Raw genomic sequence first — 18,699 nt, 5'->3', positions numbered from 1 at the left:
GTATTCACGCGGTCTTATCGTGAATACAGTAACGTATTTGTGTAAAATCTGCAAGGTTGAACTAGTTAAAAACGGAAAGGAAATCAAATCACCTGATATTCTCCTAATTCAACTCAATGAACAAAAGCTATTACCCATTAATCTGTATTATTCTATTCACGATTCAACAAAAAAATTAGCGAAAACAAGAGCAACATCTGTTCGCAGTTCTTCCATTCACTTCTCCTTTTTCTCTGTTCGCAGTTCTCAATTCAACCATGGAAAATTACGATTGATACAATTGTATTCAAAATACGGTATAGTTCCATTATACATATGATAAGTTTAACGGTGTTGTTGCGTCATTCTGGCAAGTGGAACGATGAGGGCAATTACGTCAATTTTTCAATCGAGGAATACTGATAAAGGAGTATGTGTCATATAATGATTTGGTTGCTTCAATTTCTAATCAACTGGGCATAGATTTGAGCACACAATCCATTAAAATTCAATACAAAGTAGAAGGGAATACCATGCCAATAGAAATACACAATGACATGGGTTACAGGGTGTATATAGAGTTGAAAAAAGAGAACAGAGAATTCGGGATGTATCCTTTGTGCATAACAACGATTGAAAAAGAACATGTATCCTGTGGTACTTTAAGTGAAGGAGATATTTTGCAAATAGACAAATCTCTCCAAAGGTATGATTCTGATACAGATGATACGCTTGCTCTAGATCTTATCAATTCAAGAGAAGCAATTGGGGTGTTTGAACTGAACAAGGATTTGATAATTTCAAAAACTAATCAAAGGGAGGTTATTGTTGGACAAGTATATAAGGATAAGGCTACATTGAAAGAAGTGATGGAGAATTATGCTATATCTCAAAGGTTTCAATTCCGGGTTGATAGGCCTAATGCTGTCTGGTTTGCGTGTATTTTTTTTTTGTATTCTGTATTATTGGTTCGAGCTGCAAGTTAAACGTTGATGTATTTATGCGTATTTGTGAATTTTCACTTGATCATCACTGATGTGTTTAACATATGTTTGTTCATGGTCCTTAAATACATGTATTCAAATGTATTTTACTGGTATAATTACATTAAAGTGTCTCTAATTATTTTCGTATTTTGTTTACTGTCCTTTTTAAGTGTATGCATATAACAATAATTGTATATATATATATATATATATATATATATATATATATATATATATATATATATATATATATATATATATATATATATATATATATATATGTGTGTGTGTGTGTGTGTGTGTGTGTGTGTGTGTGTGTGTGTGTGTGTGTGTGCATATTTTTGTAAATACTTATGCTAATCATATGTACAATTATTAATTCTTTGCAGATATGCATTATTATGTATTTCAGAAGATTGTGAATGGAGGTTTAAGGCTTCAAGCATTAACAAATCAGAGCTTTTCAAAGTGAGAGAGTTCATTGATAACCATACATGTCCGCTGAAGGACAAGGTGTATGAGCATCGACAGGCAAGTAGCAGCCTTATAGGTAGTATGATTAGGCCTAAGCTTACTAATCATAAGAGGAAATACACTCCAAAGGATATTATTGATAATGTGAAATCAGATTTAGGTGTAGATGTTAGCTACATGTTGGCGTGGAGGGCTAAAGAAAAGGCAATGAATTTTTTGAGAGGTGAACCGGCTGATTCATACAAAAAATTACCAGGATACTTATATACAATGGATATGACATATCCAGGTTCCCACATCAGAATGGTAAAATCGCCCAAAAATGAATTCATGTACGTGTATATATCTTTGTATGCCTTTATAAAGGGGTTTGATCATTGTAGACCTATTGTTGTTGTGGATGGAAGTCACCGAAAATCTTACTACACCGGGACATTCGTTTCGGCAAGCACGTTGGATGGTGCAGGTGAGTACGTGAATTATAATAAAATCTGTTAATATTTTAAAGATTGACATATATGTTTTAAAAATATGTATTCAACTGTCTTTACAGGTCATATATTACCACTAGCATATGGTGTTATTGATTCAGAGAACGTTGCTGCTTGGACGTGGTTTTTTGAGCAATTCAAGATAGCATACGGTGACAGGGAAAACATGTACATCGTTTCAAATAGAAATTAGAGTATCATTAAATTTGTGTCGAGAGTGTATCCAGTTGTACCACATTTTGCTTGTATATGGCATCTATGGAACAACGTATATAAGAAATTCAAAAAGAGCCATGCCAAGTGGAGCAAGATATACTTCTCGATGGCAAAAGCATACACACAAGCTGAATTTGACAGTCTGATGGAGATAGTGGAGAAGGTAGATATTAGGGTGAAAGAATACTTGGAGTTAACTGGATACGAAAAGTGGGCTAGGTTGTATGCACATGTTAACAGGGGATGGACAATGACGACAAATATTGTTGAGTCAATCAATGCCGCACTAGTGTCAGCAAGGGAATTGCCAATATACGACTTCCACGAAGAAGTTAGGAAGATGTTTGGACGTTGGAATTGTAATAACCACAAAGAAGCTACACAGACATACACAACGCTTGGAAAAAAATACCAAGAAATGCTGACTTTGAATGAGGCAATGTCTACATGCATGACTGTAATGTCATTATATTATATAGCTTAATTGTTTTCCGAAATAGCTGACATGAATACAACTAAATACAACACATTTTTATAATACAACTGTCATGAATACATATGAATATAACTAAATTCAACTGCATGCAACACATATTTTATCGAAGATCTGAGTTGAATACATATGAATAAAACTAAATACATGCTACAAAAATCAACTATTCGAATACATAAGAATACAACTAACAAATCTGTATTATACAGAATTTTTTATACAGACGTATTGTCATTCCGTAGCCTTCTAATATTTTTGTTACACTTCAGTTGCCTAAAGTACAGCAGATTTTTGATGTATGTCATTGTATTCATAAGCTAAGACGTAATTATAGTTTATAGTTTGTCGGTCTAAATATATGATGTATTCTTCTGTATGCAATCATTTCAGTTATATGTAACTGAGTAATTCAACATTATACATATGGTAATTCAATTATATGTGCTCAAAACTTATAGTTCTATGTTTAAATGTATATGGTACCATCAACTGAATACTTACATACGGTTAACGATGGAGGGAGGCATTACATCGTCTGCCTGTTAGAGAGAAAATGTGTTTGTGGGAGGTTCCAAGTTGATGAATTACCATGCCCACATGCTTGGGCTGTATTGAAGAGCAAGTTTCTAATGCCAGAAGAATATTGCTCTAACTATTACAAACCAAATTCTGTTGTAATGACATACGATGTGCCTGTGTACCCGCTACCGGACAGAAATGACTGGAATATACCAGCACATGTTGCAGAGGAGGTTGTATTACCACCCAAATGGAAAAGACCTCCTGGAAGGCCAAAAAAGAAGCGTGATAAACCTTTAAGTGAATTGTTGCAGCCGAAAAATCAACATTCATGTAGCATATGTGGGCAGGGAGGACACAACATGCGAACGTGTAAAAATGCTCCACGTAGCATTTAGTTAACGCTCTGACATGCATTAGTGCTCCAAAGATTTGTCAATACTTATGATGACATTGTCAAGTAATAAATTCTCAATGTCAAGTAATAAATTCTAAAATGCCTTTCGTGAATAGATTCTGGATACATTTAGTTGCAGTACTGTGTTGGATACATTCAAATACAACCTTGTACACATATACTTTGACAATTTATTATAGACAGTGCCTGAGTTATATATATAACTAGTCAAAATACATCGGAATAGAACTATATACTCAGCTATAATATAACAAATTCAATAAATACATATAACATGATTAGATTCTGTATACATTTAGTTGCAGTATTGTGTTGAATACAATCGAATACAACCTTGTCCACATATACTTAGACATATAATCATAGACAGTGTCTGAGTTAAATATACATAACTAGTCAAAATACATCAGAATACATCTATATACTCAGCTATAATATAACAATTTCAATAAATACGTATAACCTGTTTAATACATCTGAATTTGTATTCTTTAATATGGATGAACTGAATTTGAAAGATACAACTGAATATAGCTGAATACAGAAAAATACATTTGAATTCTTTAATACAACTTGTTCAATATACATAAAGTTTCTGACTTTGATATTAACCTGTTCAATACGTATAACCTGTTCAAGCTAAGTTACTGAAAATTAATACATACATATATCCTTTAAGGTACATATGAATATAAACTGAAGATTAAGCATGAATACTTATGAACAAAATAATGAAATAACGATTGAAAAGTTTCAATTGTCATACACGAACACTGTTGATAAAGTGCTGGTTTTTTCTAACTGAATACCATCTTCACCAAAAAACTATTCAAAAAACAGTATTCACCTAAAAACAACATTCCAAAACTACATTCACCTAAAGCTACTCTAACATTATCTGCAACTTTGAATCTAACTCCGTGATTTGCCTAGCAATCTTTGAGGATGCTTCATTCTCGCTTATGGCATCAACGTCTATCTTCCGCATAGCATAGTCCCAGAGGAGAGCATCATATCTTTAACGGAGTAGATTAGAATCAAATGTTGCTTGTGGAATCTCACCAAGAGTGCTCAGAAACTCTGCGTATGCCGCAAGATGCACCCCACAATCCCTGAAAAATGTTGGTTGAAACAATTAAAAATAATTCATACAATTAGATTTTTAAAATGATACAAGAATGATGATTTAATACATACATGCTTCCAGCTTTCTGTTGAGGCAGATTTAATATGAAAACAACTTCAAAGGGATCAGTATGTGACTTGTCAGTGTATGCTGAGTAAGTAGACCAATCTATGCCTTGACTATCTCTGTAAAAGCCACTAATTGATAGATACAGAAGTGCAAGCTTAGATAGCTTATCTATCTCATAAGCTACATAGGCATCATGTCATGTAGATCTGTACGAGTCATACACTTTGATACACCTCTCCTTGAATGAGACAACAACCAATATCTAGTGTAGTTTGTCCTTCAAGTTGACTGGTATCAAGACATTATCAACAGTATGCCAAGGTACATTAGCTAGCAATCTATAGCCCCTTATGTACTCACATACCACATCCTCTTCTTTGGCTACATTAGCATTACTATCTGTATCAGCATACATGTCAAAGATTTAGCGATTCTTTTCTTGAATATACAATCAACAGTTGTATACTTGAAGTTGTTTGTTTGGTTGTACTTTCCCTTCTTTCTCAGATAGTAGAATATGACGTCAATATGTTATACACAAATTTAATTACATAGTGTTAGTCCAATACATCACACATATTAAAGAATAATACAGCTGAATACAGAAAAATATAGCTGAATATAGCTGAATACAGAAAGATACATATTAAAGAATACAACTGAATACAGCTGAATAATACAGCTGGATACAGAAAAATAGATCTGAATTTGCTTTATTACAGCAGAAATTCATGAATAAAGAGGCAATTAAGTACATAATAGAGATTCAGTTAAATACATGTTATTCAAAACTAATGAGTCTATTAAATACATATTACTGTAATACATATGTTAGTTACAAACTACTGATAACTTTGAAAATTCAGCAGAATACATTAAACTATAGCAGTACTTCAGGAATACTGATGCCATTAAATACATCATACAAATTCAGTTAAAAACATGTTGCATTTTCAGCTAATAAAAAATGTTAAAATACATCAGAATACAATTAAATACAACATATTTATTAGTAACATATGCATACAATTGAGTACATCAAAGTAATATAAGACAAATTTGGGTTAGAGCTCAATTTGTTAATTATACAATCAGACAAACCAATACTAAAGAAATGAATTATAGTGGATTTGGAAGGGGTAAAACTTACATTGTCATCCCATAGTTTACCGTCAAAAGATAGAATGTAAAACCAATTTTTTGAATTGACTTGATCAACTCCAAAATTCAATGGTATATGAAGTGTTGACTTGTTCTTCTTGTAATGGTCTTCCAAATTACTTCTACAAGTATGATATAAAAAAGGGATTATATCCATTTTTAAAAATATATATACGTAATAGACATACCGGAAAAAACTCACTTCTGCTCATGTCTATCAAGAAGACCATCATTAACCCATTTGTCGTATTCCTGATTAATTAATGTAGGGTGCGGCCCCATTATTGAATCATCCTCAAATGGGTGTCTTTTTTCAAAAATGGGGGTCAACATTACTGAGGTACCTGTTGTTCATTGAATTCATGTATAGAGAGTTTTAATTATAAAAAACTAGGTGAAATAGATGATTAGTTTATAAAACACTAACCTGCGGAGTCGAAGTTAGACTTATAAGGCGAAGAATACCATTTACTTGGTCACCGATTCCTATGAGATGGTACTAGGGTTGTCACACCTCCTTTTTACCCACGCCCGCAGGGGCGCAGAGGGGGTTTTTCCAATTAAAGGACAATCGGAACGGGATTTATTTATTAAGATTCAGAGTCGCCACTTGGGAGATTTATGGTGTCCTAAGTCACCGGTTTAGAATCCTATATCGAGGAAAAGAATGACTCTGTTTAACAGTCCGCGAACCAGAAATCCGAGTAAGGAATTCTATTAACCCGGGAGAAGGTGTTAGACATTCCTGAGTTCCGTGGTTCTAGTACGGTCGCTCAACTGTCATATTCGGCTTGATTATCTGATTTTATACAATTATGAACCTACGTGCAAATTTTAACTATTTACCGCTTTTGTTATTATTTATTCAAAGAATTTCAATGTCATGAGAATACATCTCGACTTGCGCCACATAAATGTACCCGCAATTTTCGATACGTTCCAACTTCGTTGAGATTTGGATTTGGGTCACATAAATGTGCACCCGAGTTTGGGAAGATAACATTATTAAATACGCGCCTAAAGATACTAACGCGTTGTTATTTTGAGAAAAGCCGTAAAGTTCGCTATGCGACATGTCTCGAAATCTAAGCATTTGAAATAACTGTCCATTGAGGGCCCCGCAGTTTGTGTATTCTTGTTTGTCGAGGCTCGTCTCATTCATTATTTTTTTTAAAAAGGAATTTGTAACGTCATGGAAATGCATCTCAAACCACGTCACAATCAATGTACCCGTGATTAACGACACATTTCGACTTCGTTGAGATTTGGACTTGGGTCACATAAATGTGCACCCGAGTTTAAGAAAGTAATGTTATTAAAGTACGCGCCTAACCATGACTAACGCGTTATTACTTTGGGGAAGGCCGTGAAATTTGCTAAACGGCCCATCCCGATCTCTATGCATTCATGATATTCATTTGTTGAGGGCCCCGCAGCTTGTGCGTTTTATTTGGCGAGGCTCGTCTCATTTTTTTTTTATTTTCAAAGGGTAAACCTAAAGCAACTATGATTTGCTATTTTAATTGTTTCTAAAGTAAAAGAAGAACCTAATTAATTACAAGCGTGCAATGTCCCAGCTTTTGTTGTTCGAACCAACAACTTAACGGTGACGCACCTCAACGACAATACATACCTTTATTTTAATTGACAGATGTGAACTCCCAAACTTCCTAAACTAATTTATCATACCCATTAACTATCATGAACTATGGGTTTTAATGAACCGATTTAGTGTAAATGATCTTTTCTTTTCCTGACTTTTAACTGTTTTCAACACTAATCTACCAACAATATTTCAGGTTTTGCTTACTATCGAATTCAGAAACTATTATTCAACGAAGACATCCTAATACACTGGCATGATTAATGATGAAATTACTAGCAAGTAGGGTGAATATTACTAGATCAACTCATGAATTGGAATCCTATTACAAGTTCATTACCCTTTTAACCTGACCTTAATCTAGGCCCGCCTCTTACTGATGACACTCGAGTTCCTCCAAACTGACTAAACAATCCCATTTTTACAAACCTGTTGAACTGACTACACTTCATGCCATTCCAAGGATTCATTTTAACATTTCAATGTTATACAATGCTTAACAGATAACCCACCTTAAAACAGTTTTGATTATACACATAACTACTATCTATATAACAAGAAAACATCTAAACTAACATCAATTAAAATACTGGCAGTCCTCAGTTGATCAATAAATGTGTTCACACATTTCCTTTCAAACTTCAACGAGCTTACATCAATGTGGTTCAGGGTAGTGTACCTAGTATTGGAATACAAGAAGAAGAAGATCAGCAAAGTAGTATGTAACCCAGCAACAACAACAACAACCAGCAACAATCAGTAAACAGAATGTCCAGTGACAAATTTTAAAACCAACAGTGGAGTCCCAAGAATACTCAATGAAACAGTACCAATACAAAACAATGCAGACCGGAAATAACCACTCAAGAAACCACTTCAAACCTTAGTGAAACCCCAGAAATACCCAGCAATCAGAACAGAACCAGAATGTATTCAGAAGTGCAAAAGATGCAAGGAACAGTCCTGATTTTTTTTTCAACACTCAAAATAGAACATTTTCAAACAAACTCTCAAACTACTGGTCTCAGGACAAAGACAACCTGTTTTCGCTCTCTAAAACTGAACTCTTTTTTTTTTTGATTCCAAAAGCCCCTCTCCTCTGTCCAAAACTCATCCCCCTTTACTGCTATTAATGACTTTATTTATAACTAAACACTGACTCTGCTCCCCTACCTTATCAGATTTTCTGCCCATGATATTCCCTTACAGCCCATTATCATGTGTCTTGTACCAAAAGGTATGGGCAGCTTATAATATTCCCTTAATCCCCATGCTATTATGTTTTGTTCCCCACTAATACTAAACAATTCATTAGTTTAGTGGTACTTTACTATTTTACTGACAGCCCACTTAACTACCCATTTCTTCCTGTTTTCAATTTCCAAATTACCCCCTAAAGTCCTGAAATTACTGCTATAGCCAATTCTCCTAAGTTCTGAATGCAACCTTATGACTCACTACTATCTAGTTGACATTATCATACCAACACTGAATTCAAACCAATTGTCAGATTCATTTCAGACCCTAAACAATAGGATTCGATTCATCAATTGCTTAAGCTTGAATCAAATAGCAACAAAATAAAGGCCAAGGCTATTAATGACTCAGAACACCCTTACAGGGCATGAAACAGCAGGTTTAGGTGACAACCAAAATAGCAGTTGTGATGAAGCAGTTCGATTGACCAAGCAATTCAGAACATTTCAAATGACCAAGCAAAACAATGTGACGAACTGAATATACCCAAAGGCTCAGTACTAAGTTCAACTATACCAACAGGCTCATTTCAACACACATTTAGGACAAAAACAAAGCAGGAGGGGAAACAGACTAGAATGAACCATGAAATCAAAACCAACATTACACTACTATTATGTTAAACTAACACTCAAACCTACCGGACTAATCGACGACGCTTATACAAATTATAACATATAACAATCGACAACAAACAGAAACAATGATGAAATTGGACCAAATAAAAGGTTTGATGAAGAAGGACAGAATCAATCGACAAAAACTGAAAAGTCAATAAAGCTACATTTAAACAAAGTAAACTGAACAAACAAACACAAAAATGGAAACAAACAGGAAAAGGGAAAATACCTCAAGAACTCAGAAACTGGACGAACCTGACTTGGACTCTGACTTGGACCTTTAATTGAGGTCGAACGGACCTTAATCGAGTGTTCTCAACTGAGAACATTTCAACTAATGTCCACTAGACACCCAACTTCCTTTGATTTGGACAGATTTAAACCTTTGGTTTTCTAGGGTTCTTGGGGTTTCGATTTGGGGTTCGAACGGTTCTGGTCAGATTCGAACCAAACCAAGTGTGTTTTGGGCATGAGGGAGGTCAGGGGGTGCCAGGGTGTGAGTTCAGGGCGGATTGTGGTAGGTCCAAGTTTTGCTCGAATCTTCAAATGAAGATTCAAGGAGTTTAAGGATGATTCGAAGCAAACTGGTACTGGATTTGCAACGAGGGTGGTCAGATGGCTTAGGGGTGTTAATTTGGTAGTCATCGGAGGACGTGAGCTTTTAGGCTGATTCTTCGATTAAAGATTCGAGACGTTGGGTACTGATTCGAGGGAAACCGATACAGGATTTGGAAAGAGGATGTCGTGGGGAGGCTATGGTGTAATTTTGGGGCTGTTTGGACCACCGGAACCGCCGTAAGGTGATTTCCGGTGGGCGAAGGACGGTGGTTGAAGGTGGCGGACATGTTTGGTCTCTGAAGCTCAGAGACGAAGGTGGAAGGGGGGGTATGGCTTTGGGGGCATGGGGTAAGGGATTGATCTTATATACGGGGGTGTTTTAATCTCGGCCGTTAGATCAATTAAGATCTACGGCCAGGATCAAGGAGGTTAAACCATACGACGTCATTTGGTTTAAGTAGGGGGTCGGTCTGAACCGGGTAATGGGTCGGGCCAAGGGATGGGTAAGGAGATTGAATCTCAGTCGTTGGATCGATTTAATCCAACGGCCTTGATTAAAAGTGACCAAACGACGTCGTTTTAAGACGCCTCTGGCCAGGCCAGACTGGACTTGGTCCATGGGTGATTTGGGCCTGATTTTTTGCATAGGAAACCGGCCCAAATTTCACTCTTTTCTTCTTTTCTTTTATCTTTCTTTTAATTCCTTTTCAACTAAAAATCCTAATTAAATTATAGAATTGACAATTAACTAAAACATTAACTCCTAACAATAGCTACCACACGAAATTAAACATCAAATAAAGATAAAATTACACAATTCGGACATTAAGTGCTAAAAATGCAAAGCATATATTTTTTGTGATTTTTCTATTTTTGTAAAACAAACTTGCTTAATTAAATCCTAAATTGTAAAATTAAATCCTAATTTGCAAAATAAAATCCTAAATGCACATGCAACACATATACATTTTTTTTCCAGTAGTAAACATAGAATAAACATATACAGACAAATACAAATAAATCACAAGTAACACACAACTATGTTATTTTGAATTTTTGTGGGAGTAGTTCTTGTAGGGCAAAAATCACGTGCTCACAACTGCCCCTCTTTGTCCGGAAATACAAAAAGTTTTCGTGCAAAGATAAAGTGAGCGGATATGAGCGATTTTTGCCCGTTGGAATACTCCGTGCGAATCATTTTTGAAAAGATTTAACCGAACCTTTGCTTCAAAGGTTTCCTACATATCCCTGGCTAAAAGGGAATCAGGTTAATGTAGTTCGGGAAGTTTTGGTAGCTGGGACTACCATGGAACTGCAATGTTACTGCCGTTGCATGCTGTTATTACTGCTTTCCGACCTCCTTATTACACCATGCTGAAAGAAAACAAGAAGCTAGACTAAACTATAGTCTATGAATTACAAAATCTTATCTAGATCTTCAACCGTGCTCTTGTATCTCTTGTTGCTTTGATGTCTCGGTGACTGGTGTTTCCTCTGATGTTTCTTTCTTTCTGGCTCGACTTGTGGTCTTTCTTCTGATTTCAGAATTTGAATTGCTTATTTCCTTCTTGTGAGCTTCGTATTATTTTTCCTTCGAAGCTTGAACCGCCTTCTTCTGACTAGTGTTGCCTTCCTTCCGACTTCTGAACTTTAATTTATGCTGGGGATCTTTGTTGTAACCCTTCGCTCCCCGGGCGGGCTCCTGACTTCAACAACTTCTTAAAAATATAACACCTCCATTCTCCAGGCGGGCTCCTGACTTCGTCAACGACTTAAAAATATAACAACCTCCATTCTCCAGGCGGGCTCCTGACTTCAACAAATTTCTTAAAACATAACACCTCAATTCTCCAGGCGGGCTCCTGACTTCAATTAATTTCTTAAAACATAACACCTCCATTCTCCAGGCGGGCTCCTGACTTCAATTAATTTCTTAAAACATAACACCTCTATTCTCCAGGCGGGCTCCTGACTTCAAATAATTTCTTAAAACATAACACCTTCATTCTCCAGGCGGGCTCCTGACTTCAACTATTTCTTAAAACATAACACCTCCATTCTCCAGCCGGGCTCCTGACTTCAACTACTTCTTCAAACATAACACCTCTCCAAGCGGGCTCCTGACTTCAACTATTTCTTAAAATATAACACCTCCATTCTCCAGGCGGGCTCCTGACCTCAATTAATTTCTTAAAACATAACACCTCCATTCTCCAGGCAGGCTCCTGACTTCAACTAATTTCTTAAAACATAACACCTCCATTCTCCAGGCTGGCTCCTGACTTTAACTATTTCTTAAAACATAACACCTCCATTCTCCAGGCGGGCTCCTGACTTCAACTACTTCTTAAAATATAACACCTCCATTCTCCAGGCGGGCTCCTGACTCAACAACTTCTTAAAAATATAACACCTTCATTCTCCAGGCGGGCTCCTGACTTCAACTACTTCTTAAAATATAACACCTCCATTCTCCAGGCGGGCTCCTGACTTCAACTATTTCTTAAAACATAACACCTCCATTCTCCAGGCGGGCTCCTACTTCAACTAATTCCTAAAATGTGTTTTATTGATGTTGTTCCTTCCTGCCTCCTAAACCATTTTCCTTCTATCTTGAATCATTTTTTTTTCAGAACTGCTTCCCTCAAAACTGGTGTCTTATTCCTCCGAAAACTGCTGGGGATAACACCGGTGTTTTATTCAAAAATATGTCATTTTCCTTCTTCAAAGACTACTTCCTTTAAATCTGGCGCTTTTCCTTCCACTGGAATTACTTCCCTCCAACTGGTATTTTCACTTCTCTAAAACTTGCCGGGGATAACACTGCTGGGGAATTATCTTTCTTCTTTAAGACTAGTTACCCTCCTCCTTTTAATAATAGTGGGGATGATATTGATTCAAAGGTCATCACTACCTTTAAAACTTTGGGTTATCTTGCTTCTTTCAAGATTGCTTTCTTTAGAACTTGTATTGCCTTCTCCCGTAAACTACCGGGGACTTCACTTCCTTCAAAACTTCTGTTATCTTCCCTCTTCCCCAAGTGGCTATCTGATTTCAAGAAATTTTCGCAATGTGAGAAAATTTTCTGCCCCAGTTTGATAATTTTCTTTGTGGCCATGTCTTCCTACTGTCAATAATATTTCCTTTCCCTGCTTCAAATCAAAGAAAAATTTGTTAGTTTAAACGTGGTGAGTGGTCGTGCCACTCCTGCCGGGGATGGCTTTTCCCTTCTCCCTTTCCCTGCTTTGTGTTTTATTACAAAACTTGCTGGAGATGATATTATTTGCTGAGGATGATACTCCTGCTGGGGATGGTTTTTCTTTTCTCTTCCTTCCCCGCTCTGTGTTGTCCGACCATTGCGGAACTTGGTCGAGAATCTGTCGGAGTTGTTCCTGTATCTCGCAAATCTGCTGGGGATCCTCATAATCTTTTAACTGTTGCTTTTCCGTTTTTCTCCAACTTCCCCTGGAAATTTGGTCCTCTTGGGATCTAGACCCATTCATCATTTGGTCTTGCGCCCAACTTCTTTTCACTTTGTTGCCTTATCTTTGGCCTGTCCTATTCACATTTTGCTTTGCACCATTTTGGCAACTGGTAGTAAGCTCTGAAAATCCTTTTCAAAAACAAACTGCTGTGGAGGTAAAGTCTTTAAACCGAGAAATAAAAAAGTGATGATTTCAAAAAATAGAAAAAAAAAGAAGTCTTTCTGAACAAATGCTGGGAAAAAGAAAGAAAAGAACTTATCTGAATGATATAACCAATTCCAACGATTATGTCGTGCATTCTGGATTAATCAACCCAATCTATTCGTATCAATCAATCTTCTGGACGACCTCATCCTGCTGGGGATAAACAGGCATTCAACTCTTTGCTAACTGCGGATCCTTCCCGCCAATCTTGTCTTGTCGCCTCATAGTGCCCTTTGAGGGGTTTTCACTAATAAGACTCTCTCATTTCTCTTAACTCCCGTCGCCTTATGGTGCCTGTAAAGGTTTTCACCGATAAGACTCTCTCATTTTATTTTATTCTTCAGCTGGGGATTGGAGTGACGCCGATATGACTCTCTCTGCTGGGGATTCTTTTCGGCTATCAATTTATTTCCAGTTTATGATCCTCTTCTCTGCTGGGGATCAGAGTGTTATTCCCGACTTCCATTTGCATGACTTGAAACTTCTCGGATACTAATCGGGAGGTCTTTTTTGGACATCAATATGGGTTTTTGTGTATGGCTAAAAGGAAAAGGGGTATCAAAAGTTCAAAATAATTTTGATGGGTAAAACAGTACAACTCTTGGAATCAAACTTTCTTTCCAAAATTACAAACACAAACTTCTGCCCCAGTTCTTCTTGCTTGGGGATTTTTATTTTTTGTTACACTATGACCAAGCCGTGAGGCGCCTACGTATCCTTCTTTGAGGAATCAGGTCAAACGTAGTTCCCAATTCCTTTGTTTTTCTTGTGACTTTTCTTTTGTCTTTATTATCGTTATTTTCTTTTCTCTTTTTCTTTCATTTTCATTACTGATTCCAAAAGAGGGGTATGAAAGAATAAATAAGGTTCAGAAGGGGAAGCAAAGGTTAAAGTGTTTGGATAGAAGAAAGAATTGCCTCCGTCATTTCATTCTCCAATAAATGCCAAGTACAAACAAACAACAATTACAATAAAAAGAAATCATACGTAATATCTCTTAACTGCGTCAGAATTGATAGCCATGTCTACGCATTTCCATTCGATATCTGTTAAACATAAAGCGCCATTGGACAACACTCTGGTTACAATGAATGACCCTTGCCAATTCGGGGCGAACTTGCCATTTGCCTCAGCCTGATGTGGGAGGATGCATTTCAACACTTGCTGGCCCACTTCAAACTTCCGGGGATGCACTTTTTTGTTGTATGCTCTTGCCATTCTCTTTTGATACAACTGGCCATGACACACAACTGCCAATCTCTTTTCATCAATCAGGTTCAACTGTTCCAACCGGGCTTTGACCCACTCGTCATCATCAATCTCAGCCTTAGCGACAATCTAAAGGGATAGAATTTCAACTTCCACAGGTATTACTGCTTCAGTTCCATATACCAACAAATAAGGAGTTACCCCTACCGAAGTTCGGACAGTAGTGCGATAACCCAATAATGCAAATGGTAATTTTTCATGCCATTGCCTCGAACCTTCTACCATTTTCCGAAGTATCTTCTTTATGTTCTTATTGGCCGCTTTAACTGCTCTATTCACCTTGGGACGATATGGGGTGGAATTGCAGTGTGTAATCTTGAACTACTGACATACTTCTTTCATCAAACCGCTGTTAAGATTAGCACCATTGTCCGTGATGATCACTTTTGGGATCCCAAATCTATAGATGATATGGGAATGAACAAAATCTACCACTGCCTTCTTGGTTACTGACTTGAAAGTTTTAGCTTCAACCCACTTAGTGAAATAATCAATAGTCACCAGAATGAACCTATGACCGTTGGTAGCTGCCGACTCAATAGGTCCAATGACATCCATGCCCCAAGCAACAAATGGCCATGGTGCCGACATTGTGTGCAATTCTGTCGGCGGAGAATGAATCAAATCTCCGTGTATCTGACATTGATGGCATTTTCGCACGAAATTGATACAATCATGCTCCATAGTGAGCCAATAATACCCCGCTCGAAGAATCTTCTTCGCCAATACAAATCCGCTCATATGTGGCCCACAAACTCCAGCATGTACCTCTATCATAACCGTCGTGGCTTGACTAGCATCTATACATCTCAGCAATCCCAAATCTAGGGTTCTTTTGTACAACACTCCTCCACTGAGGAAAATTCCGTTTGCCAATCACCGAATGGCTCTCTTTTGATCTCTGGTGGCCTACTCCAGGTATATCCCCATCCTGAGGTATTCCTTGACATCATAAAACCATGGTTCACCATCTATTTCTTCCTCTATCATGTTACAATAAGCATGTTGATCACGAACCTGAATATGCAATGGGTCAACATGAATTTTTTCTGGGTGATGCAACATCGATGCCAAAGTGGCCAAAACATCGGCAACCGTATTATGAACTCTTAGGATGTGTCTGAACTCCGCTGATCGAAATTGCTTGCTCAGATCGTGCAAACATTGTCGATATGATATGAGTTTCAAATCCCTTGTTTCCTATTCACCCTGAATCTGATGCACCAGGAGGTCCGAGTCTCCCAATACCAAGACGTCCTGGACATCCATGTCCGCGGCTAACCTTAAACCCAAAATGCATGCCTCATATTCAGCCATGTTATTGGTACAATAGAAATATAGTTGTGCCGTAACAGGATAATGACGTCCTGTTTTAGAAATAAGTACCGCTCCTATTCCTACTCCCTTCGCATTTGCGGCTCCATCAAAGAAGAGCTTCCAACCTGGTTCCTCAGGTAATTCCAACTCATCTATATGCATCACTTCTTCGTTAGGAAAATACGTCCTCAACGGCTCGTATTCTTCATCAACAGGATTCTCAACCAAGTGATCGGCCAATGCTTGGGTTTTCATGGCCGTCCTCGTCACATAGACGATTTCGAACTCCGTGAGTAATATTTGCCATTTCGCTAACCTCCATGTGGGCATAGGCTTCTGGAAAATATACTTCAGTGGATCCAAGCGTGAAATGAGATAAGTAGTATATGATGACAGATAATGCTTCAATTTCTGGGCCACCCAAGTTAGGGCACAACATGTCTTCTCGAATTGAGTGTACTTAACCTCATAGCCTATAAACTTTTTGCTGAGATAATAGATGGCTTGCTCCTTCCTTCTTGTAATGTCGTACTGCCCCAATACTCATCCAAATGAATTCTCCAGGACCATTAGATAAAGAATTAACGGTCTTCCCGACTCAGGTGGAACCAACACAGGTGGATTTGATAAGTATCCCTTGATTTGGTCAAATGCCTCCTGACATTCTGCCGTCCATTCTACCGCAACATCTTTCTTCAGTAGTCGAAAAATGGGTTCACAAGTTGCTGTGAGTTGAGCAATAAACCTGTTGATATAATTCAACCTTCCTAACAGACTCATTACTTATGTCTTGTTCTTCGGCGGTGACAAATCTTGGATGGATTTGATCTTTGATGGGTCCAACTCAATGCCTCGTCGACTGACGATGAATCCCAATAGCTTTCCAAACGGAACACCAAATGCACATTTGGCCGGGTTGAGCTTAATATCGTACCTTCGAAGTCTTTGGAAAAACTTCCTTAGGTCTGTTACGTGGTCCTCCTGATGCTTGGACTTTATGATCACATCATCCACGTATACCTCAATCTCTTTGTGTATCATGTCATGAAGCTGTCATACCTCCTTTTCACCTACACCCCGCAAAGGACGTAAAGGAGTTTTCCCAATTAAAGGACAATCGAAATGGGATTTAATTATTAATTATTCAGAGTCACCACTTGAGAGATTAATGGTGTCCCAAGTCACCGATTGAATCCCTAACCGAGGAAATTTATGACTCTGTTAACAATCCGCGAACCAGAAATCCGAGTAAGAAATTTTGTTAACCCGGGAGAAGGTGTTAGGCATTTTCGGGTTTCGTGGTTCTAGCACGGTCACTTAACTGTTGTATTTAATTTTATCTGATTTTGATACATGCTAGCCTGTGCTTTTTTTATAATTATTTTTAAAAGAATTGCAACGTCGTGAAAGTGCGTTTCGAACCGCGCCGCAATCAATGCGCCCGTGGTTGTCAACACACTTCAACTTCGTTGAGATTGGGATTTGGGCCACATCAATGCGCACCCAAATTTTAAGCAAGTGATTTAATTAAATCGTGCCTAAAGATTCTAACGTATTATTTTTGGGGAAGGCGGTGGAATGTACTAAACAACCTTTCCAAACTTAGTCATTTAAATAATTTTACTGTTATCTACCTAATTTGTCCCTAAAAATTCTGATTGGTTAAGGTCATACTTTCCGAATCCAAGTTCAAATATCCAGTAAGAATGCAGAGAAATGGGTCTTGAGCCCGTAAGGCCCAAATCATGTAGTTTCGCATGCTGCGAGCTCAAAAATCTTACAACTCCAGGCATTGGGCCTAATGCAGGCCAAAGTTTTAAACCAAATATAGGCATCTGTAAAGCCCATGGATCGAGCCCTTGGGGGCACCTTTTGGTTTAACTAATTGCCTAAGTTTTTTAATGCACCTAGGCCCAATTCAAATCATCACCTAACCAAAACAGATCTGGGCTGCCTCTTAATATGCCCAGGCCCAAATGAAAATTGGCCCAGTACGAAGCTATTGAATATGTAATTCAAATTAAAACCAAAATTGAAACCAATCACGTGTATCGAACTCAAAATCAATTGTAATTTTGCAAATTTAACTTCAGCAGGCTGTGGAGCTTAAGCAAAACTGAAAGCTACAATTACATAAACATGGAATGCACAGTCTGAACAGTCTAGAAATGATCTGAATTAATAAACCTTAATACAATTCAATCCAAACGAATCAGATATATATAGTCATTTATCAATCAACTGATTACAGCTATATACATCCAACGAACACAGATTGACCAAGGTGGTTGCATTTCATCCCAAATTGTGATTACATCAAAGTAATTTTGAAAGTGTACCTGGAAATTGGAATGTAAATAGAGAAGGGGAAATTAGCAGCAGTAACAGTTCAGTAGCTCAGAAATTAAGGTAATAACCCAGTCACAGTCAGTGAAGGAGCATTTCAGTCCACCC

At 37.5% G+C, this 18,699-nt stretch overlaps 3 protein-coding genes across 3 annotated transcripts; all 3 read left to right on the top strand.

The window, feature by feature from the left end:
- Nucleotides 1–536: 536 nt before the first annotated feature.
- LOC142174885 (uncharacterized) lies at nucleotides 537–2,123 on the top strand. Its single transcript, XM_075241275.1, has 3 exons — nucleotides 537–874; nucleotides 1,355–1,905; nucleotides 1,993–2,123. Exons 1-3 carry the CDS (start codon nucleotides 537–539, stop codon nucleotides 2,121–2,123), a joined length of 1,020 nt encoding a protein of 339 aa, XP_075097376.1.
- Nucleotides 2,124–2,252: 129 nt separating this feature from the next.
- On the top strand, nucleotides 2,253–2,630 carry LOC107828974 (uncharacterized). The gene has a single exon (XM_016656374.1). It carries the CDS (start codon nucleotides 2,253–2,255, stop codon nucleotides 2,628–2,630), a length of 378 nt encoding a protein of 125 aa, XP_016511860.1.
- Nucleotides 2,631–3,115: 485 nt separating this feature from the next.
- On the top strand, nucleotides 3,116–3,556 carry LOC107828973 (uncharacterized). The gene has a single exon (XM_016656373.2). The coding sequence runs from the start codon at nucleotides 3,116–3,118 to the stop codon at nucleotides 3,554–3,556; it is 441 nt and encodes a 146-aa protein (XP_016511859.2).
- Nucleotides 3,557–18,699: the final 15,143 nt, after the last annotated feature.

The sequence above is a fragment of the Nicotiana tabacum genome, chromosome 20, assembly GCF_000715075.1.
Source record: "Nicotiana tabacum cultivar K326 chromosome 20, ASM71507v2, whole genome shotgun sequence".
In the NCBI taxonomy this organism is placed as follows: domain Eukaryota; kingdom Viridiplantae; phylum Streptophyta; class Magnoliopsida; order Solanales; family Solanaceae; genus Nicotiana; species Nicotiana tabacum.
Note: the sequence above shows the minus strand (reverse complement) of the source record. Positions and strands in the feature narration are given on the sequence as shown.